Source organism: Mauremys mutica, chromosome 4, assembly GCF_020497125.1.
Source record: "Mauremys mutica isolate MM-2020 ecotype Southern chromosome 4, ASM2049712v1, whole genome shotgun sequence".
In the NCBI taxonomy this organism is placed as follows: domain Eukaryota; kingdom Metazoa; phylum Chordata; order Testudines; family Geoemydidae; genus Mauremys; species Mauremys mutica.
Window position 1 is genome coordinate 82,821,179 of NC_059075.1, and position 24,311 is coordinate 82,845,489.

A 24,311-nucleotide genomic window follows, 5' to 3' on the forward strand; every position below is an offset into this window, starting at 1 on the left:
CCTTCAGGTGGAGCTAATCCACATCTCTTGGCTATGTTGTGTAATATGCAGTCTTGCCAGGACTATATGGTGTATTGTGGGGCCTGTACAGTAATGTGCCACTAGGCACCTGACTCTCATTTTTAAGAGTTCCTTCTTCGATGCATCTGGTGGCTTGATGGGTGGGGATCATTATAATTTTCCTCTGAGAGAGTCAGGGGATATGGAACAGGAGTCATTAGCCATGTCTTTATGGGATAAGTACATTTTCTTCAACAAATAAATATATATAAATATATTATTGCGGGGAGACCGACCCTAGTAATACCTAGCAGCCAGACCTCCTGAGAATGTAAGAGTCATGACATGCTGTTGGGCACTGTGCTACTACGTCTGTGATTAAAACTTTTGCATCACAAATGACCTGCACACTGATAGAATGGAACTTCTCCCCGTCCCTTTAGGCCGTCTAATTTCCTGAGGGGAGAGTGCCCTGAGCAAAATATAGGTGCGATCAGTAGCACGCAGGACATACGGAAAGTGCACTTGGGAATACAATTATTTTATGACTGTTGGTGCTGTCTCTCTCGGTGAAATTTAATACAGTGGCACTCAGAAATTGCTGCATGCATGCAGAGGCATCAGACTGGCTTATACTTGTGATATCTCTGTGGTCCTCTGAAAGGTTCCAGTTATAAAGACCCCCTTGAGCAATGGCGTCTGTAACTAGGTGTAGCATGGCACCTGTGTTTGACTCTCCAGATCCCCATGTAAGTTTTCATTAAAATTCAGGAGAGTTTGATGGTCAAACGTACTGAATTTCTCCTCTGACAAATGTTGGACATTAATCTTTGGCCTAAAAATCCTGTCCTACGGATGAATTCGGGCTGTGCTCTGGCTGCTGAGCCAGTGGACACTCCTGTTTCCTTTCCCCTTCTCTGAGACTGAAGTTGGTCAAAATGTGAGCAGGAAACATTTTACTACTGTATAAATTAGCCACAAACTGCTCCTCATAACAGTTTGTTTTGCTTGTGGCTGCATTTTGCTAAATGACTGGGTTAATGATGAAATTATTCATGGTATGGGCTGACCCCTGGTGTAGGCATGTTGCAGATACATTTTCTAGTTAAAAATATTTCTCCTATGACCAACTGCATGCAGGCGCTCACCCTTTAAGAATTCCATTTGGGTCCACTTTCTTGGCCATGACACCAACACACCACTCATGCCAGGTGTAAATTCTTGCACCTGCATTTCATTTGCGCCCCATCTGTGCCTCTTCTAAATTTTGTTTTGTTAAAATTATTTATATAGGTAGCCTCATAAATAAATACATTTCCAATATCATGTGAGAGCCCCTCTTGGTGGTGCAAGAATACATATTACAAAAATGTCAAAACACAAAAAGGAGAGGGGGGAGGAGAAGTCCACTAGCAAAGTTAACAAAAAGTGTTCGTGTGCTGCCTTTTGAAAATGCATTTCTGGCACAAACACGGTTTGCACACTACTATTGCAGATGTGAACAACCTATTTTAAGGGTACAGCCCTTTGAAAAATTTGCCCTAAATATCTACTTTTTATTTCTTTTGGATGAGTTTATAGTGGAATTACATAGAAGTCAAGAAAAGGCCAGTTGACTCTCTTGACATAGGTAGCACATATCTAATAATATAATGAAAATGTATTTATTTACATAGTGCTGTCACTTTAAAAGTGTGGTGGAATGTGGGGCCATATATTAAGATTCTGGTGTATTCTGCAGGACCCGCCATGTAGCTGCTGCCATTTTGGATTACTTTTACTCCACCCTACATACACCCTAGCTGCTTTGGAAGCTTCAAAATTTTTGTTCTAGTTTTAAAATGCCATCTTACTGTTCTACATTTGTGCTCTGATCAAAGACAGCAGTGCAAAAGGACAAGTTGGGCATCATTTGCAACACTGCCTGTACTGCAGTTAGAACCACTGCTAGGTGCAAGGTGCCCCTCAAAAAACTTTTTTGCAGAACAACTTAATCATATCAACTTCTCCCTCCCCACTCCAACTTGCTTCCGCTGTTCTCAGCTACAACTGGAAAGGAACCAATTTGAATGGGAGCAGCTATAGGGTGAGAAGCACTGAGGAGCTGACAACATTAAAGCTGTAAAATCACAAAGAATAAAGTTCCCCACAAGCTGATGTGGTAGCAATATCAGATTTTGTTAGGAAATCTGCACAAACTGATATTGTGGTCAGGTCAAATACTAAGATCTGACTTCCAGTATTGTCTTGCAAAATCAGTACAGTTGGAGATTATGTATGTTTCATCCCCTAAATGAATATTTCCATGCTTTTCAAGTGTCTGTCATAGCCTCATCATTCTTTCCCTGTAGTTTTTTTGTTGTCTGAATAGGTGTATGGTTATGTGTCTGTTCAAAATAAAGGGAATACGTTTTTATATGATATATTTGTTGTTTACAGATTTTGGGTGTCTAGGGCTTCAGTCCCCAAAACACCCCTCTGTCTGGATCCCAAGAGCAAGTATTTGGTCTTCGGGGATCATATAAAGGGTTGGAGAGATGTAACATGAAATTTCCATGCCCTTGTTGCGATCAATGGTAGATACCCCTAAACTTGATTCTGCAACCTAGCCGTATTTTTTTTTCTGTGTACCTCAAATGCTTAAGGCTAAATCCCTGGCTTTCTGATACCTTTTGCCCATCAGAAGGTTACAGGTATTTTCTTCTGGAAAGTGCACAGTTTGAATTACTATTAAGACCATATGGAATGTGATTTTTTTTTTTAAAAATGTTTATTTTATTTGCTTGTGAAGGTTTTAAGCGTGTTTTTTTTTCTCTCCTCCCCCTGGATGGTCTATTATATGAAAAGAAATAAAGCAAACAAAAAATGTAATACTAACTCCAGTGGAAAGCAGACAGTAATACTTCCGAGTAAGCCAACCACCTACAACGTTCAACTTTATAATTCTAGCAGCTGGTCCTCTCCTGCTCTCTCCCTGTCACCCAGTGCTCCAAAAGTCTCCTCTCCCAGAGCAACAGTCTTCCCAAGCACAGAAGGCTGAATGTAGTTTCTCCATTTCTGCACCAGCCAGAGCTGCTGTTTAGGGAGAGACAAATCTCTCTTCCTCTTGCCTACTTCCTGTCCCTTACCACACTCCTAGAGTCTGAGCGTGGCTGCTTTTCCAGTGAGGGATCAAGCTCAAATCTGATACTTTGCATGGTGGTGCCACTTCTAGACCACTGGACAGCTGTTTTTAAGTCGGTAATAACCTAATGCACTAGTTCTTATTTTCTCCTAAACTAAATGATCAAACCTTTGAGATGCAGACATACCATACTTAACTCCTGAAAAGTAAGGTGTGGCTTGACTAATGCTTGTAAAAATTTTAAGTTGTGGAAGCCTAAGACCAGAGGAGCTACCAGGCTAAGGAATCACTGCTAGTTGGTTCTAGTACATTACTTCTGTGAATACACATGGGTTGTGTGACTGGTGCCCTATTGCTTTAGAGAAATTAAAAAGAAAAATGCCATCCTAGCTTAGCATGACTTGGGGTAGTACATATGGTGCCAGTTTGCAGTCTGAGTTCACAGGAACAAAAGATAGGGTGAAAGGGGCATTGCGGAAGGCTATTGGTTAGAGCATAAGTTTTGGATTCTAGTCCAAGTTCAGAGACTGAATCACTCAGTGGCCTTAGGCAAGTAACTTAATTACTCTGTGCCTCAATTTCCCAACTTGTAATAAGGGAGTTGTAAGACTATGGTTGATTGCATAGTGATTTGAGATCCTTGGACTTAAGGCATTATATTAGTGCTAAAAATATTAAATAATATTACTGCTGCATTTGGTTTATAGTCACAACTGGAGATGGGCCTGGGTCCAAACACTCCTGAACTTCGAGGGATCTCACACGTTCACAGATGGTTCCTATCACTATATAGCATGCTGAATCAAAATCCCAGTTCTGAACCACTGTTCCCCAGAGTTGGGAAAGTTCTGATCCAGATTGGAATTTTGCCTGTTGGGCCCATTTCTGACCACAAATATATGTTTGTTTTAACCAAAACTAATATAAAAGCACATTTAAAGTTTAATTAAACAGAGAGACATGGAGCAGTTTCCAATAATGCTAAATTATATTGTCTAATAGACTGACATGATGAATAGATTAGAAAGTAATTACTGGAGAAGAAGAATAGACATAAAGAGCACTTTTGAAGTACTTGTTATTGTCCAAAATATCACTGAAATTCTGGTGACTAAGTACTGTCTGCTTATCGCTATGTGAAACAGTGCTCTATGGGTTCATTATCTCTAAAGGTCTTCTTTCCGTTTCTATATAGATATTCTCCCTTCACATTTTGAAGGTTTGAAGAAGAGGATTGTTTTTCGAGTCACACTAAGTAAACATTAAATGCATGCAGGCTTAAAACTAAAGCATGCATGTTACGCAGCAGCAATAAATAAGTGCTCGGCTTGCACGACTTTTGATGCTCAAGCATTGCCTTGTTAAAATGCCAACAACAAAAAAAGCCACCCTTTTTCTTTGCATTTTTTTGAAAAGTAAAACTCTTCCTTTGACCTTGCAATAGATTAGATTTTCAGTCTTTGGACAAATTATATTTATTTTAGTGAATACTTTTATGTTACAGATAAAGTGGATGAAATTGTACCAGTTTCCAAGCCATCAAGAATTACAGACAATGTAACTGTGGACTCAAGAGTGGCAACAATTAAACCGCGGCCTTCCAGTAGATGCTTTCCTTCAGCTACAGATATGAATGTGAGTGGTGACTACAAAATTCTTGCTTTCACTTATGAAGCTGTGGTTCTAATTAGTTAGGGTGACCAGATGTCCCGATTTTATAGGGACAGTCCTGATTTTTGGGTCTTTCTTATATAGGCTCCTATTACTCACCCCCTGTCCTGATTTTTCATACTTGTTGTCTGGTCACCCTATAGTACTGCTTAGTAAGTCCAGTCTTTCTATACACACTAGTTGCCAAGCTGTTATATATACACCAGCAATAGGGGGGGGTTATAAATCTAGTTAATCATAATGATTATTCTTTATCACCGTTCTAAGCTTCGTCATTGACAATAAACCTAACATGAACCCTTGTCTCATTACTGGGTGTATTTACTCCCAACAACATTGATTGTTTTGGTTTTGACTAGATAAAGCTGAGTAATTTATAGGGGGAGGAGACAGCAGTAATGCTATAAAAAGTACTAACGACTGAAATTCTGTATCCTGGAAAACTACAGATAGGGTGTGTAATTCCTAGCTCAAGAAGACACAATCACACTAGCTCTGATTGAGTTAATGCCCTAAAAATAGAGTGCAGGCACGAACAGCAGGAAGAGCTAGCTGCCCTGAGGGTAGGCACACACTTGGGGCAGCTAGTGCTTCTGTCTGCTTGTGCCGCTGTGGCTACACTCAATTTTTAGCACACTAGCTTGATCAGAGGTAGCATGGGTAGCAGAGGTAGCATGGGTGTTTCTCCTTTATCTAGGAATTACACTCCCAGTTCCAAATGTAGACACCCTCAGATTTGAGTTTGCTTCCACTGGTTGTAAAGTTTTATGAGGAAAAAATTAATGTTTTCCCTACTGTCTAGCTGCATTTATTTTCCACTGAAGTAGCACCAATCCTTATTCATATGCTTCGCTCTTGTCCGCTGCAGAGGAAGGAATCCCAGAGTGTTCTGAATTATACCAGCAGTATTGTAGAAAATAAATAGGTTTGTGACATCTACAAGTAGGAAGGATGGGGCACTGGACTGGGACTTAAAAGACCATGGTTCAGTTCCTGACTCAGCCGATGACTTCTTGTGTGACCTTAGGCAAGTGACTTAGGCCTAGATTCTCTGGGAGAGTTAGGTGCTGAAATATCTTTGCGAATCTGAGCCCTAGAATCTCTCTACTTAAGTTTCCCATCTGTAAAATAGGAATAGTACTTCCCTACCTCAAAAGAGTGTTGTGTGTATAAAATCCACAAATCATTATGAGGCCCTTGGAGAACAACCTGTACATTGTTAGACAGATTGGGGGCAAGCAGCAGTATCTTTTAGTGAGTTGCAGACAATCACTTTTTGTGAAGGCGTTCAGCTGCCTGCTAACATAGCCCCCGTCCTAATCCCAAAAATAATAGAGCCCCTTATCCTTCCTCTTCAAGGCTTGGTGACCCACAAATGGTACCCAAAGTTGCCAGATCCCGCTTAAAGGAGTCAAGTTACAGTAGCCAAAGGGGAAGCAGTCCTAGAGTTGTTCTCTGCAGCAGAAAGGGAGATGCCATGTTGTCTCTTAACTAGGGGGGTTGGTCTGGAGAACCCAGCTCCACAAAGAAGAGACTGAGCCCTAAGGCGCCACTGAGCCTGGGAGGGCTGGCTGCCAGCTGAGCCCAGTAGGCCTTCCCTGCACTTGGAGACCGGAATCAGCTCGGACTTGAGGCCATCCTCAATTTACCCCTCTCCTTTCCAGGAATAACATGTTGTATATCCCATAGTCTGTTTGGTCCTAGATTCCCTGTAACTATAAATTCTAATGCCAAATGTGTGTTAGTTTTGCACTGGGCTGGAGGCCAGGTGAAGGCACCAAGTGCAAAGAACCCAGGCCTATTGAGAGAGGAGGGAAGAATTAAGAGGCTTTACCCCTTGAGGATCAGGGGCACCCTAGGAGCAGGCTAAACACTAATGAGAAAGAGGAAGACTACTGATTATTCCATGTTCTGAGATGTGTCCATAATCTGTTTTATAAGGGGTAATTTCTTCTGTTGATCTGCATGTATTCCACACTGAGAGGAAAATAAACTGGCTTTCTGTCTCACCTTCATCTGTTTGATAACAGCCACCTGATGTATCTTTGTATTTTTAATTTTCCCACCTCCCTCCCCATTTTAATTATCAATTTATTGCATAATTATGTTTAAAAAATCCTAACCTCTCTTTCTTGCCCTGCTCTGTCCTAGTCACCCTGCTTCTGCCCCCTCCCACTGGAGTCCCTTGGCTCCTCCCCTCTTTCTTGCTCCTGCAACACCACTTCCCCTATTCCTCCCCATCTGCATTCCAGTCAGGCGGCTTCCTCCTTCTCATCACTGCTTGTGTGCCAGCCTGGGGAGCATTATGACTGCAGGACAGTTTTTCTGCTCCCACTTTCCATATCTGGCACCACAATTGGTGCAATTGCAGGGAAATTCCTGCTCAGCCCCTGGACTGGAGCATGGCAGTGCACACGAAATATGGGAGACTGTAACTGCCGAGCTCTAACAAGTCTCTTCTGAGCATCTGCAAACTACAGTTTTTGGAGAACTTGGCCAAATTTGTGTGGATTTTCAGAGACAGCAAAAGGTGCATTGCTGACACCAGAGTGTCCCCCTGCCAGACTTCAAGTCCCTTCTGCAAAGCATGTGGGCCCTGGAGCTTCCTAATTATATAGTTGAACATTTTTTTAACATGGGCAAAACAATGCATTTTCCCCTATCCTTGTTCTTGAAAATAAGTGAACCATAGTAGCTGAAACTTCCTTTAAAAAAAAAATAAAAAAATTTTAGAACGAGCCAGACAGCTAGCATAGGAAAGTTCATCCCAAATGGTTAAAGTTGGCATTTATACACAGGTAGCCTTAACTATTGGCAGCACTCTCAGCTCTGTCTATAATGAATACCCTACAGTCATCTAGGCGCAGAATAAGCCTAGATAGGAAACTGCAGTCGCTAATTCTATTTGATCTTGAATATTTCTGATTCAATGGTGAGGCCATTTGAAGACCACCTAGCTCTTTCCAGAAAAACAAAATATTTCTGAAGTGCTGAGATCCTATTCTGTTGTTCCTGATGATCATGCTAAACCATGGTATTCAACCATAATTTCATAGTCAAAACACTTAACCTTCATAAAATCAAAATATAAGTTTAGGGCCAAATTCTGACTCTCACAAATAATTCCATTTGAAATCAGTGGGGCTACTCGTCTGTGTAGTATAAGCAGATTTATGAGTATTAACACACTAAACCCAGAAAATGTAAGGTGTCTCTTCTATGTCAAAATATCAGATCCCAGATCTATGTGCAGGGTGACTTGAATAGCAGTGTAGTTTGTAGCAATGTCTTTGGGAGGGAAATAAACAGAAATGTACTACCTTCAAATTTACCCTTAAAGTGTGCTAGAATAGATAATTTTATTTTTCCACTGACTATTTAAGATGAATAACAAAGTAGTATGTGGAACAGGAGATGAATTATTTTTCTCATGGTGTGTGTCTCTAAAATGGCCCTTTTGTACATAATATTTTTGTTTTGTTTTGTAGTCCATGTACGATAGACAGGGTATTGCTGTGATGCCACCTACTGTACCTGGGACACCTCAAGGTCTTTTTCTAGGTATACCTCGAGGTACGATGAGAAGACAAAAATCTATAGGTAAAATTTTTCTTATGTAAATTCTACACATTCATTTGGCACCTTTTATTAACGTCTGTTCTTGCTTAAAACATTTTGACTCCATTTTTCCTCAACTTAATTCAGTCATTAGTTAATTTTGATTCAAAGCTCAAGAACCAAATCAGTTTGCATGAAAACTATTACAACTTCCATGTTTTGCTTTGATCACTTTAGGCAAGAGTTGTGGGATTGTAATGGCTATGGAAGGTTGCCTTTAACAAGGAAAGCCAAGGGTGGTTCTTAGATTGCTTGCCCTCATCCATTCCAGTTAGGTGTGCGCGCGCCGCGTGCACATTCGTTGGAAGATTTTTACCCTAGCAACACTCGGTGGGTCGGCTGGGTCACCCCCTAGAGTGGCGCTGCCATGGCACCGGATATATACCCCTGCCGACCCAACGGCCCTTCAGTTCCTTCTTACCGCCCGTGTCGGTTGTTGGAACAGTGGAGCGCGGCTTAGCTGATCTCCACTTCCCTAGCTACTCGTAGTTCTCTCGTTAACTCTTGTGTATATAGTTAAAAATTATATAGTTGTAGTTAATTTACTTGTTTTATAATATAGTTAGTGTATATAGTTAAGAGAGGTTCGGGGATTAGCCCCTTCCCCGTGCCCGGTACCGGGGCCCATGGCCGGTTCACTGGGCTTCAAACCGTGCTCGGCCTGCCACAAGCCGATGCCAACAGGAGATCCCCACAACTCCTGTGTTAAGTGCCTCGGGGAATCCCATCTTGCCGATAAGTGCCGGATCTGCAAGGCCTTTAAGCTGAGGATGAAGAAGGAGTGGGACTTTCGTCTCAAGCAGCTCCTGATGGAGGCAGCTCTTACTCCTGCGCCCTCGGCACCGAGCGCTGGACAGTCCGCACCAGGCAGAAGTGCTTCTTCGGCACTGGATCGCACCAGTACTGCTAAGGCCCCTCGGCACCAACTGTCGCCGGCACCGATGTCTGCTCGCAGGGTCTGCTCCAGACCCCAGCGAGGCAAGCAGGCGCGTGGAGCGGCATTTCGTGGCAGGGCGGCATTTGGCTCCAGCAGACCTTCCGCAGTCATGCCTGCGGGAGGTCCACCGGAGCCCCAGGACGAGTGGACCTGCCGCAGGCATGACTGCGGAGGGTCCCTTCTTCCCGCGGCTCCGCTTGAGCTCCCGCAGGCATGCCTGCGGATTCTCCACCGGAGCCGCGGGACCACGGGACCATCCGCAGACACTTCTGCCCCTGCTTGGGGCGGCGTAATTTCTAGAGCCGCCCCTGTTTGCTCGGCACCGTTCCCTCTCCCCGCGGGTGAAGAGACGTAAGACTCCCGCTGCTTCTGTGACACCTGCACCGCAGCCGGAGCACCTGACTAAGTCGGACCGCCCGGCACCGACACCTGCCGTGGCACCGACAACTTCGGCACCGTCGATTCCAGTCCCGCAAGGGCCATTGAGTCTGGTGCCTGAAAGCTCTCTGGCGCGCGCCATGGTTGAGCTCACTATTCCCTCCACGCTGGAGACATTTTCCACGGCGAGGGAGCTGATCGCGATGACAGAGTCTGCGCAAGCCTGCCCTGATGAGACCATCCTCTGTCGGCACCGCAGAGCGGCACCGTTCACGATCACGGTCCTGCTGGCGCTCTCGGTCCCGACACCGCTCGCAGTCCCGGCACCGCTTCCCATCTCGGTACCGGTCGCACTCGCAGCACTGATCAGCGTCCCATTCGCCGCCCCGGTACTCTCGGCACCGATCCAGCTCCCAGCATCGTTCCAGCAGCCGCTCCAGACGTCGAGCTTCGAGATCCCGGTCGACCTCCCGGCACCGATTCGGTCGCAGGTCCCGGTCTCGTTCCCGGTACCGGTATGGCTCCCGGTGCCGATCCCCGGTGCCGTACAGAGTGAGATCAACTAGAGAGGGAGATTCTTCCCAGGGCTTTTCAGCCCCTCCTTGGCCATCTCGACACACATCTGTGTCATCTCATGCGGACAGTGCTTCCTATGCACAGGACCGTGACTCGGATGTGCCCAGTCTTCCAGGAGACCCAGGCCTAAGATCAAGGCCCCCATCAGTGGTCATTCTGGACACCTTGGGCAAATCACCAAGCCCAAGGTGTGCCTCCAGTGTCTTCTCGCTCTGTACCATCGGAGCACCGGGTGCCGGAGGCGACTGTCAGCCGCCCCGCGCCTACCGGTACGGAGGAAGCTCCCGTTCAGCCAGCAGACTCCCAGATCCCACCGGAGCCTGACGTCGCCCAAGAACAGGAGCCCACGCAGGACCCTCTTCTCCCTGGCCTTTCCTCTTTCTCCTCCCCAGATGAGGCAGTGGCGGGGACATCCTCCTCGGGCCCTCCTCCAATTGACCTGAGGGCCCATCAGGACCTCCTGAGAGGGGTGTCAGTGAATATGAGTCTTTAGGTGGAGGAGGTCCCGGAGATAGAGGGCCCTGTAGTGGATATTCTGTCTGCTGACGCCCCCACAAGAATGGCCTTGCCATTCATCCGCATGATCCAGGCTAACGCCGATACCATCTGGCAGTCTCCAGCCTCAATTCCACCCACTGCCAGGGGAGTTGAGCGGAAGTACATGGTACTCTCTAAGGGGTACGAGTACCTATACGTGCACCCTGCTCCCTCGTCGTACAGTCAGTCAACGAGAGGGAGCACCATGGCCAGCAAGCTCCGGCTCCAAAATCAAAGGAGGTGAGGCGTATGGACTTACTGGGCCGCAAGGTATACTCTGCTGGGGCCCTCCAACTCAGGGTGGCAAACCAGCAAGCCCTGCTAAGCCGCTACAACTATAACACTTGGGCGGCGGTGGGCAAGTTTACGGAGTTAGTTCCTCAAGACTCCCGCCAAGAGTTTGCTGCCCTCTTGGAGGAGGGGAAGAAAGTGGCGAGAACTTCTCTCCAGGCCTCGCTGGACACAGCCGACTCCACAGCCAGGACTCTGGCTTCGGGAGTCGCCATGAGGCGCATATCGTGGCTTCAGGTGTCAGGCCTCCCGCTGAGTTACAACACACCATACAGGACTTGCCCTTCGACGGTCAAGGTCTATTTTCTGAAAAGACTGACCCTAGGCTGCAAAGCCTAAAGGACAACAGGGTCATCATGCGCTCGCTCGGGATGCACACGCCGATGACTCAGCGCAGGCCTTTCCGTCCCCAGCCTCACCGCCCTTACCCCCCGTCTAGGCCGAGACAGGACTTCGGCAGAAGGCATGGCCGAGGCAGTCGCAGACAGCAGTCTGGACCCCAAGCGGGCCAAAATCAGGGTTCCTCCAAACCACCAGCGGGACCAAAGCCAAACTTTTGAAGGTGCGCCCGAGGATGGCGTACCAGTCGCTTCCCAGGATCCTTTCCCTCCCTTTTACAACCACCTCTCCTTTTTCCTCCCTGCATGGACCCAACTAACTTTGGATCGTTGGGTCCTATGCACGGTAGAATTCGGGTACCACCTCCAGTTTATTTCGCCCCCCCCCCCCACCTCCCATCCTCGTCCCTCTTCAGGGACTCCTCTCACGAGCAATTCCTCTTGCAAGAGGTGCGGTCGCTCCTCGCTATGGGAGCTATAGAGGAGGTACCAAAGGACTCGAGGGGCAAGGGGTTCTATTCCCGCTATTTCCTAATCCCCAAGGCGAAGGGAGGTCTCAGACCTATCCTAGACCTGCGAGGACTCAACAAGTTAATGATAAAGTTGAAGTTCCGCATGGTATCCCTGGGGACCATCATCCCGTCTTTGGATCCTGGAGACTGATATGCTGCCCTCGATATGAAGGACGCGTATTTTCACATTGCCATTTACCCTCCACACAGACGGTACCTCCGGTTTGTGGCCAGCCGTCAACATTTCCAGGTTACGGTCCTTCTCTTTGGCCTCTCTACAGCCCCAAGAGTGTTCACAAAGTGCATGGCTGTAGTCACCGCCTCCCTCCATCGCCGTCGGATACACGTCTTTCCGTATCTTGACGATTGGCTCATTCGAGGGACCTCCAAGACCCAAGTCACCCATCGTGTGGGCATCGTCAAGGACCTATTCAAGCGTCTAGGCCTGATGATCAATATAGAGAAATCCACTCTGGTTCCCATACAGAGAATAGAATTCATTAGGGCCATCCTGGACTCCAATCTTGCCAGGGCCTGCTTACCACAGCCTCGGTTTCAGGCAATGGTATCAATTATACAAGACCTGCAAAACTTCCCAACAACTTCCGCTCGCATGTGTCTCGGCCTACTAGGTCACATGGCGGCATGCACGTTCGTGACCAAACACTCCAGACTACGGCTCCATCCCCTTCAAACTTGGCTATCCTTGGTATACCACCCGGGTAGAGACAGTCTAGACACAATTGTCACGATCCCCCCAAGCATCCTAGGCTCCCTAGACTGGTGGTTGACGCCCTCCCTGGTATGGCAGGGATGCCATTCCATCTGCCTCAGCCTTCAATGACCCTGACAACGGATGCGTCATCTCTAGGCTGGGGTGCCCACCTCGGGCATCTCCGCACTCAAAGCCTTTGGTCAGCTCGGGAGCTGGGCTTGCACATCAATGTGCGGGAGCTGAGAGCAGTCCGCCTCGCGTGCCAGGTGTTTCAAGAGCATTTACAAGGCCGTTGTGTCTCAGTGTTCACGGACAACACAACGGCCATGTTTTACATAAACAAACAGGGGGGAGCGCGTTCCTCCCCGCTTTGTCAGGAAGCTATCCAGCTCTGGGACTTCTGCATAGCCCACTCGATAGACCTGGTGGCGTCTTTTCTCCCGGGGGTTCGGAACACTCTGGCAGATCACCTTAGCAGATCCTTCCTGTCTCACGAGTGGTCGATTCGTCCAGATATTCTCCATTCTGTTTTCCGGAAGTGGGGCTTTCCCCACATAGACCTCTTCGCCTCCCGCGAGAACAGGAAATGCCAGACGTTCTGCTCCTTCCAAGGTCTCTCCCCGGGATCGATCTCAGACGCATTTCTGCTGCCATGGATGACCCATCTGCTTTACGCCTTCCCACCGTTCCCGCTGGTTCACAGGGTCCTTCTCAAGCTCCGCAGGGACAGAGCCCAACTGATCATGATCGCTCCAGAGTGGCCGAGGCAGCACTGGTACACCATGTTGCTCGACCTGTCGATAGCCAACCCAATCTCCTTACCTCTTTACCTGGACCTTATAACTCAGGACCATGGCAGACTTCACCACCCAGACCTGCAGTCTCTTCACCTCACAGCATGGTTGCTGTGTGGTTGAGCCAGTCCGAGTTACATTGCTCAGCTTCGGTGCAACAAGTGCTCCTGGGTAGTAGGAAACCTTCCACTAGGTTAACATATCTGGCTAAGTGGAAGCGTTTCTCCTGCTGGTGCGACCAACATGATGTTATCCCCACTGAGGTATCGGTCCCTACTATCTTGGACTACCTCTGGTCCCTCAAACAGCAGGGCCTAGCGGTATCATTGTTGAAGGTACACTTGGTGGCCATCTCTACCTTCCACCCAGGGGAGCGTGGACGCTCCGTATTCTCTCACCCTATGGTTTCTAGGTTCCTCGAGGGCTTGGAGTGTTTACACCCCCAAGTACGCCGCCCCACCCCAACTTGGGACCTCAACCTAGTTCTAACCAAACTTATGACTGCCCCTTTCAAGCTGCTAGCGACCTGCTCGCTGCTGTACCTGTCCTGGAAGACAGCTTTCCTCGTAGCCATTATGTCGGCGAGACGAGTTTCTGAGCTTCGGGCTCTCACGGTGGACCCACCGTATACCGTGTTTCACACGGACAAGATACAGCTGTGACCACATCCGGCCTTCCTACCTAAAGTGGTATCGGCCTTTCATATCAATCAGGATATCTTCCTTCCGGTCTTCTTCCCAAAGCCACACTCATCACGCCGGGAGCAGCAACTGCACTCCCTAGACGTCCGTAGGGTGCTCGCATTTTATATCGAGCGAACAAAGCCCTTTCGTAAAACACCCCAACTCTTCGTCGTGGTGGCAGACCGAATGAAGGGCCTACCTGTCTCCTCCCAGACGATTTCATCTTGGGTGACATCGTGCATCCGCACCGGCTATGACTTCGCTCATGTTCCGATGAGCCACCTTACCGCACATTCCACCAGGGCTCAGGCTTCATCTGCCACCTTCCTGGCTCATGTACCCATCCAGGAGATATGTCGGGCAGCTACCTGGTCCTCGGTCCACACCTTTGCCTCACATTACACATTGGTTCAACAGTCTAGAGATGATGCAGCATTTGGCTCAGCTGTTTTGCATTTTGCAACATCTCACTCCGACCCCACCGCCTAGGTAAGGCTTGGGAATCACCTAATTGGAATCGATATGAACAAGCACTCGAAGAAGAGAAGACGGTTACTCACCTTTGTAACTGTTGTTCTTCGAGATGTTGCTCATATCCATTCCAAACCCTCCCTCCTTCCGCTCTGTCGGAGTAGCCGGCAAGAAGGAACTGAAGGGCTGTTGGGTCGGCAGGGGTATATATCCAGCGCCATGGCAGCGCCACTCTAGGGGGCGACCTAGCCAACCCACCAAGTGTTGCTAGGATAAAAATCTTCCGACGAACGTGCACGCGGCACGCGCACACCTAATTGGAATGGATATGAGCAACCCATCTCCAAGAACAACAGTTAAAAAGGTGAGTAACTGTCTTTTTTGGAAGTGCAAAGAAAAAGAATTGAGGAAGATCTATTGTGATAAATCAGCTATAGCTAAGAGTCATTCAGACGTGTTTATTGGCTTGAAAATACCATCATCTGCTATGCAAGGTGTGATATGCACCCTACTGGTCATAAATGTATAAAAGTGCTTTTTAAATTCAAAGTGATCGTTTTTCTTCACTTAATTTTTGGTGCATTTTCTGTTTAAATTGATCTACTTTACTCAAGGTATTTCTGAACTAATTATAAGCATTGTGCTTTTGTAAAGTTGTTCAGCAAAATACCCACAATAATTTCAAATGTTGTCTTATGGCATAGCCATCTTTTATACAAAATGTCATCCTCTTTGAGCAAAATCAGAAATTACTTTTATTACATAGAGCAGTGGTTTTGAACCTGTGGGCTGCCTGCAGCCCAATCAGCACATAGCTGTGGCCCATATGACACCCCCAGGGCCATTCAGGTAGTGTATATACTGTGTGGATGTGGCCCATATAACAGAGAGCTGCATATGTGGCCCACAATAGTAAATAGGTTGAGAACTACTGATAGAGGGTAACATTCTCTAAAACATCTAAGGGACTTAGGAGGTTCTGAAGAGCCTAAAACACTTTTAAAAAGGGGATTTAGGCTCCTAAATCACTTAATTGTATTTGAAAAATGTTATCCAAAATTAAAATTAAAATGTCACTTTTTATGTAATATTGATGGTTCTATATATTCCTTTTACTAAAACAATACAGGCAAAATTCCCAGAAATGCTTTAATATTGTACTTGCTGTGTAAGCATAGCATTACTTTGTGTGTTTCTGGATTGCTATAGCCAGACGCACAGTTTCTCTGTATAAGAATTCCTTCCCTTCTTGATATATTTCAGAGAAAATTCCCTTCTATGCAATTACCTCACACTCATACAGAATCTTTAATGTTGCTCTGAGTAGTTTTTGACTTTTTTTCATACCTTCACTTTCTTTTGAAGAGAAATACATTGGCCCTGAAGGTACATAAAACAAAAGCATTTGCCTACAATCAGTAATCAGTTCAGTTTTGTTACTGTTTCACTCCTCTTTAATACTAGCATGTGGCTTTATGGAAAATCAACATTAGAGAACTTTTAATGAGCAGGAATCAACAAGCCAGCCATGTTTTATTATTTCAGATATGCTTCATGCCATGCAAAATTGCTGTAATCTTAGGGCAGGGGTCGGCAACCTTTCAGAAGTGGTGTCTCAAGTCTTATATAACTAAACTACTGTTGTATGTAAAGTAAACAAGGTTTTCAAAATGTTTAAGAAGCTTCATTTAAAATTAAATTAAAATGTTGATCTTATGTCGCCGGCCTGCTCAGCCTGGTGCCGACCTGGGGTTCTGTTCACCTAGGCTGGCAGCGGGCTGAGCGGGGCTGGTGGCTGGGACACTAGCTGGCAAGGGGCCAGCAGCCGGAACCCAGACCAGCAGTGGGCTGAGTGGGGCCAGGACCCCAGACAGATGGCGGGCTGAGTGGCTCAGCCCGCTGCCGGTCTGGGGTCCCGGCCCAGTCCACATAGAGTGGGTACCTACCTTCTTCCTGGTTCTGGCCAATTCTCTTCCTCTCTCTCTGCACTGAGCTGAGGGTGAGGGGGCACTGAGCACAGGGCTGGGGGTGAAGGAGCAGGTTGGGGTGCAGGGTCTGGCCAGGAGCTAGAATGAGGGAGGGGGCTCAGGGTTGCGGCAGGAGGTTTGGGTGTGGAGCGCTTACCTGGGCAGCTCTCATTTGGTGCGAGGGGTACAGGTGGGAATGTTGGGGGGGGGGGCAGGAGCTCCCATTTGGTGCTCAGGGTGGGAGGTGGGGATGCGGAGGGTGCAAGAGTCAGGGCATGGGGTGTCGGGGGGGCTGAGTATATGTAGGGCGTGCAGGAGTCAGGGCAGGGGCTGTGGGGGCTGGGTATGTGTGGGGAGTGCAGGAGTCAGGGCAGAGGTTGTGGGTGGGGCTGGGTATGTGTGGGGAGTGCAGGAGTCGGCAGGGTGCATGTGAGGAGGGTGCAGGAATCAGGGCAGAGGGTGTGGGGGGGTGCAGGAGTCAGGGCATGGGGTGTGTGGGGGCTGGGTATATGTGGAGGATGCAAGAGTCAGGGTGTAGGGCTGGGGGTGTGTGGGGAGGGTGCAGAAGTCAGAGGGTGTGGGGGGCTGGGTATGTGTGGGGGTGCCAGAGTCAGGGCTGGGATTGTGGGGGGAGGGTGCATGGGTCAGGGCAGAGGGCTGGGGGGTGGGCTGGAATCAGGAGGGTGCTCCCAGCCCCCTGCCCTGAGGCAGGGGGCTAGAGGGATATGCCCTGATTCCATCTCCCTTCCCCAAGGCCCCGCTCCTGCCTCTTCTCCGCCTCCTTCCCAGTCTGAGCAGCGAGGGCGCTGGGGCTCCTCTTCTCCTCTCCTTCACAAGGGCCATCGGCGGCAGGGAGGGAGAGGAGGCGGGGCATGATGCAGCACGCTGGGGGAAGAGGCGGGGGAGGGGGAAGATTGGCTGCCAGCAGAGCCTGCCCTACAGCACCAGCCGGCAGGATCAAGCTTGGTTCTGCCCCCAGCCCCTGTCAGAGAGAGTGTTAGGTGGTGGGCGGAGAAGAGCGGGCTGGGCTGGGCAGGATTTTTAATGACACGCTGCTGCCTGCCGGGATCCCGGCCGTCGGCCCTGCTCAGCCTGCTGCCGGTGTTCGGTAGCGGGCTGAGCGGGGCCAGCAGTGGCCGCAGCGTGCCATTAAAAATCGGCTCGTGTGCCGTCTTTGGCACATGTGCCATAGGTTGCCGACCCCTGTCTTGGGGTATGTCTACACAGCCCACAGGAGCAAGCCTCCCTACTCAGGTAGACAAACTTGGGCTAGCAGGGCTTACCCTAATACTCTGAAAATAGCTGTGTAAACAGTGCTTTGAAGTTGTTGCTTCAGAGTCAGAAGCTTGGGGAGGGGGGAAGGGTGGGCTTCAGAGCCTGAGCTCCAGCCCAAGCCATAATTTCAAAATTCTGTCTACACAGTTATTTTTAGTGCAGTAGCATGAGCATTGCTAGCCCAAATCTGTTGACCTGGGCTGGGAGGCTCGCTCCTGCGGGATATGTAGACATTCCCTTAGAGTCATATCTTTAGTGGAAATAATATAACATTGGATTTAAGTACATTGCAAATTTTTAAAGTTTTCCCTTTATTCATTTTCTTTTTTTAGGAATAACAGAGGAAGAACGTCAATTTTTGGCTCCTCCTATGTTGAAATTTACCAGAAGTCTATCCATGCCAGACACTTCTGAAGAGATCCCCCCTCCACCACAGTCTCTACCCCCTTTACCACCACCACCTTCTCCCTCCCTTTATAACTCTCCCAAATCTCCAACGTCAAGAAGCTATGGAACAATTAAACCTGCATTTAATCAGAATTCAGGTTCAAAGGTTTCTTCAGGTAGATCTGAACATATGGGAACAATAATGAGGGAAAAAGGGATGTATTACAGAAGAGAATTGGACCGTTATTCTCTAGATTCTGAGGACTTGTACAGTAGGAATGTCGCATTGCAGGCAAACTTCAGAAACAAGAGGGGTCAGATGCCGGAAAACCCATATTCTGAAGTTGGGAAGATAGCAAGCAAAGCCGTTTACGTGCCAGCCAAACCAGCAAGGCGGAAGGGAATGCTAGTGAAACAGTCTAATGTCGAGGATAGTCCAGAAAAGACCTGTTCTATTCCAATTCCAACAATTATTGTGAAAGAACCATCTACCAGCAGTAGTGGGAAAAGCAGCCAAGGAAGCAGTATGGAGATTGACCCTCAGTCTTCAGAGCAGCCTGGACAGCTCAGACCTGATGATAATTTAAACGTCAGTAGTCCATTTGCAGCGGCCATTGCTGGAGCAGTGAGAGACAGGGAAAAGAGATTAGAAGCTAGGCGTAATTCTCCAGCTTTCCTTTCTACAGACTTGGGAGATGAGGATGTTGGCTTGTTGCCCCCAACACCACGTATGAGGCAATCCAAATTTACCGATGAGGACGTATTTAGTAATGAAGATAGTTTTAGGCAACTTATGTCACCATCTCCAATTCCTGCACCTAGAGAATCTGAAAATCTTTTTAATAGCAGTGAACCTAGCAATGAAAGTGATGCAAGGACATTAAACTCTTCATCCATAAAAAAAGTTACTGAAAACAATATGGTTGCAACTCAGACCGTTAATGTGTCCAGTTCGGATAATTATGTTCACCCACTCACAGGAAAGCTATTAGATCCAAACTCACCTCTAGCACTCGCGCTCTCTGCAAGAGATAGAGCCATGAAAGAACAAACGCAACAAACTCCAGGCAAAGGAGAAACTGATAAAGCAGACCTTAATAAACCACTTTATATTGATACAAAGCTGAGATCTAATATTGAAACAACATTTCCTGTGACTGCTGCTGTTACCAGGCAAAATACACGTGGCCCACTGAGAAGGCAGGAGACTGAAAACAAATATGAAACAGATATGGGGAAAGAGAAGAAGCCTGAAGAAAAGAAAAACATGCTGATAAATATTGTGGATACTTCACAGCAGAAATCAGCTGGTTTACTAATGGTTCATACTGTGGATGAAGCAAAGTCTGATGACACCCTTGAAGGTGATGAGAAGAGAGTTGAAATGGAAATGAACCCAGACAATTCTCCATCGGAGATCCCAGAAGATAGTGAAGAAGCAGAAAGTGGGTTGAATGTATCTGCTACACCTGAGCCACCTGCATCTCCCTGCAAAACAATTGTAGCAGCTAGCTCTGTTGATGACCCTGTCATTTTGCCATTTCGCATCCCTCCACCTCCTTTAGCATCTATTGATATTGATGAAGAATTTATTTTTACTGAGCCATTGCCTCCTCCCTTAGAATTTGCTAACAGTTTTGATATCCCCGATGACCGTTCAGCTCCAGGTTCTGCTGTAACGGACTTACTTAAGCAAAGAAAAAATGGAACACCTACATCTGTTTCATTTAACCCCAACCAATCAACAAATTCTTTAGACAGTAAAAAACAAGTGGGTCTTTCAAACTGTTTGCCTGCCTCATTTCTACCACCCCCTGAAAGTTTCGATCATGTCACCGACTCTGGGATTGAGGAGGTAGACAGTCGATCTAGTAGTGACCATCACTTAGAGACAACCAGCACTATCTCAACAGTGTCCAGCATCTCTACCTTATCCTCTGAAGGTGGTGAGAACTTGGATACTTGTACAGTCTATGCAGATGGGCAAACATTTCTGGTGGACAAACCCCCAGTACCTCCTAAGCCAAAAATGAAGCCCATAATCAACAAAAGCAATGCACTTTACAAAGATGCTCTAATTGAAGAAACTGTAGATAGCTTTGTTATCCCTCCACCTGCTCCACCCCCACCTCCTATCATTGCACAGCCCAGTACGGCTAAAGTTTTACAGCAAAGGACCTCCAAGCTATGGGGTGATGTAACTGAGGTAAAAAGCCCAATTCTCTCAGGCCCAAAGGCTAACGTTATTAGTGAATTGAACTCAATACTACAACAAATGAACAGAGAGAAATCCTCAAAGCCAGGGGAAGGGTTGGAGTCGCCTGCTGGAACAAAAACTGCAAGTCTCAGTACAAGGTAAATGAAACTAAAAGAATTAAAACAAGATCTGTACTTCTTTCAAGATGTAATTACTCTGTTCCTTAAACAAGAGCATGCTTTTGAGAATTTACATAAGCAGGCTCCACCATAAGAATTTTGATAACATTAAAGATCAGCCTAGGGTATAAATACACTATATAATTGACAATTTCCCCCCTGCTTATTCTGCTAGTTTCCAGTATAAAATAATGTACATTTTCATTGGAAAAATGAGCCCACTTTCTGAGGTTTCCTATAATAACCACCACATTGGCCAATAAGTCTACCCCTAGCTACCAGCTACAGTTAGCTCCATTGTAATTCCCGTTGCTAGAATGCCACCCCTTTAACACACACATTTTAGGTCTCTGTGGAAGTTCCTTTCAAGGACGGTTCAGTAAACAGCAAAAGCAAGAAGCAGAAACCAGCAGGAAGTTTATAATTATTTGTTTCCATTTTAAGTTGTGCTTTGTGGACACTAGATTGAAGGGCTTGTGTACATGGAGCAGCAATGTGCACTAATGTGTTGCACATTAATTGGTTCATAGATTCCGCAGATGCACATTAAAAGTTCCCTAATGCCCTTTAATGTAGTGCTGCTCAAAACAGTACTATGTTAAAGTGCAGTAGGGATTTTTTAGTGTGAACCAGCACGGTCTACATACTTGAATTAATGTGCAACACATTAATGCTGTTTAGAAATCACACCCAGTAGTGCTCGCATTACCCCAATGTGTAAACAAGCACCAAGAAGACCCTCTCTGCATTCTTATCTGAGGCAGAATTCATATTGACTTGAAACCGAGTTTTACCTGAGAGAGGAGAGCAGGAAAATGCCCCAAATGAATACTGAAGTCATGTATAATGCCTACTATAGGGAGACTGTAGTCAAAATATTGGATATATTGTATTGTTTACTTGTTAAAAGAAAACTCCTCATAAAATATATGACCAATTGTAAACAGAGGAAACCTAAAATTCATGGGAGAAGCTGATCTGAAGTGAGTATGGTTGCCTACAACTGGACTAGAGTTCTCTCAATTGCTATCACTTTGAGACACAGAGTATCCATTATTTTGATGTGAATTATTTAGGTTTATGTTTAAGAACTGGTGTGGTTTTTCTTTTACAATACTATTTATACAACAGAGTTCTTGCAGTTTTACTCAACAATTATAATTGTATTCAGTTCCACAACTGATAAAAACATCACTTTTCACTTAAGTCTTACTGCACACTCTCAGCATAGCGTCATTTGATTTAGTTAGATAACTCATTTAATCAGTAATATTAAATGTAATCCTTATAGTATGACAAGACATGAACCACAAAGATATTTCAAGAAGCTTTTTATTGACATCACATTGTTACCACTAAGCTGTTGATTTAAATAACAATATCTGTATGCAATATCTTTGTAAATCATCGGATATATTTACAGTTTTCAGTTTTTATTTATATTTCAGTTGCACATATTTGTTTACTGAACAATCTGTGAAAGAAAATTTCAGGGAGCTAGAAAAGTTTCTAGATCAGCACTCCTTTTGCAGCCTCACTCTGTTTACAATTGGAGATGTATATATTTTTTTTTATGGAATTGGTTTCCAAAGAATGCCTACACAAGTCCTATGAGGAGATCCCACAGGATATCTTGTATCCTTGCACATTCAAATGTATATTGTATTACACTGAACACAAAAATTGTCATTAAAAATGAGCTGGAAGAACAAGGGTACAATAACTCTTGATCACAGGCATGTGCAGAGGCCTGCAGGTAAATGGAAAAGTGTTTACATTTTGCTAAAGTAAGTATAGGTACGCCACACATCTGAAAAGTGGATATATTCCTCTAAATCCTAGATTTGGGTTAAAAATTGTTTCTTTAACTCCAGTTTTCTGAATGTTACCACTGTCCTACAGAGATTTGAATAATTGGGCTTGACCTGTATATTATAAGAAAATATGGTATCCTCTTTGTGGTATGGAGAGCTTTGGCATTATACAGAGTTTAGGAGTGGCTGCTGACCTGCAAGCCCATCTGACCTGCCATATGGAAATCCATTTTTGTTTGGAGCGTCTGTGCAAAAATGTTATGCTACTATATATTAAAGTTACTATCCAAATTATTCCCCCCAAGAATTACTGTGCTGGGCCCCAAAAGAAGAAACACAGCATGGCTCCCACTCTTTGGATACATCAGGGAGATGTTTGGCATTATAGAAAGAGTGGCTATTTTAATACCAAATGATCTCTCATTTAGGAAGCGGTATTATCTCAAGCCTCAGAGGATGGTAGTTAAAGTTTGTTCTTTCCCACTGGATATAAGCTGTTGAACTGGTGGCCATAAAGGAAGGTATGAAGGATCATACAGCATTCCTAGAATGAAGATATGGGTAAAAAAATTCCAGGAGCGTGGAATTCCTTTCAATTGTGCTTGACACAAACAGAGAACATAAGTTGAATTGTCTGGTGCACTTGAGAGGCCTTAATACAAAAAAGACAAATTCAATTAAATTTGTACAAATTGACCAACATATCTTGGTTGCTTAAGGTAGATGGTCTTTTACCAAAGGTGGAGCAGAAACTGACCTTAGTATAATTGAGGATGCCTTCGGTAATCCTGTAAAACAGGAAGTTGCCTAATCAGAGACGACAAGGTCAGACTGTATAGTCTTTCTGTTGCCTTCATGACTTCAGGGTTTTTTTTTGTTTTTTTGTTTTTTTGTTTTATAAATGTGTGCAGTACTTGCTTTTCTTTGTCTAAAGTCACATTAAATAGCTAGTGTACCTGGCTTTATATGCTTAATCTTATTTAATTCTTTCATTAGGAGTTCTTTTCCAGGTTACAGTGGAACTGAACATTTCTGTTTATTCCAAAATATTGAGTAGCAAATAACATGCTTTGCCATTCCTTCCTATTCTGAAATAATCAGAACTCTTAATTTCACTGCAACTCTTTAATGAGTCAAAATGAAGTGCTGCATTTACTGGGCGGGAAATGAAATGTAGAAATAAATGAAGAGATTTCTTTCTGGGGAAAGACAAAATTAGGTTGACATGGACGCTTTCAAACAGTTTTTGAAGAGCCGCTAAAGTATTATATTTAAAAAAAAAATTCATCATGCAGAAAAAGGGGTATTCATAGATGGTAGACCTCTAGAAATAAATTGCCTACTGGGAACCCTGAAGGAAGCAGTTACATTATATTATTCCCTCATAGGTTTGGTCTTTTCCTCTCCTACACGAATTCTTGCCACAGGTACAGTAACAGAATGAAATTTTAAGTTGTGATCACCAGTGAGTACAGAGACCTGATTCAAAGGATACCTTTAAAAATCAGAAATAAAGGCAAAATTAAATTCAAATTGACTGCAAGCTAATTCTTCTGTGGAAAAATAATCCCAAATGCACATTTGGGACAGAGAATGCAAGGAAGGAGTAATGCTGGAAGACCTAGGAGGTACAGCAGACAGCAAAATAACACACGTTTACAGTGTGATACGACAGTAAAAAAAAAAAGGCCTATAAAGTGTTGGTCTGCATATAAAGATGCATCACCTCACTAACAGGGATTTTACTCTTTCTATAATTCTAGTAGAATGCCTCTTGAATATTGGGGGAGAGGAAAGGTTTTGTTTGTTTTAATTCAGTATCAGAAAGGTGTAGACTGGGGTAGGCA

General features: G+C 45.6%; 1 protein-coding gene across 1 annotated transcript in view; it reads left to right on the top strand.

Annotated features, from left to right (window-relative positions):
* Positions 1 to 24,311, top strand: part of SHANK2 (SH3 and multiple ankyrin repeat domains 2) — a 700,055-nt gene that overhangs the window by 662,438 nt on the left and 13,306 nt on the right. The window contains exons 21-23 of the mRNA XM_045014265.1: positions 4,629 to 4,759; positions 8,284 to 8,395; positions 18,220 to 20,629. Coding sequence (XP_044870200.1) covers positions 4,629 to 4,759; positions 8,284 to 8,395; positions 18,220 to 20,629 — 2,653 coding nt within the window. The remainder of the gene's footprint in view (positions 1 to 4,628; positions 4,760 to 8,283; positions 8,396 to 18,219; positions 20,630 to 24,311) is intronic.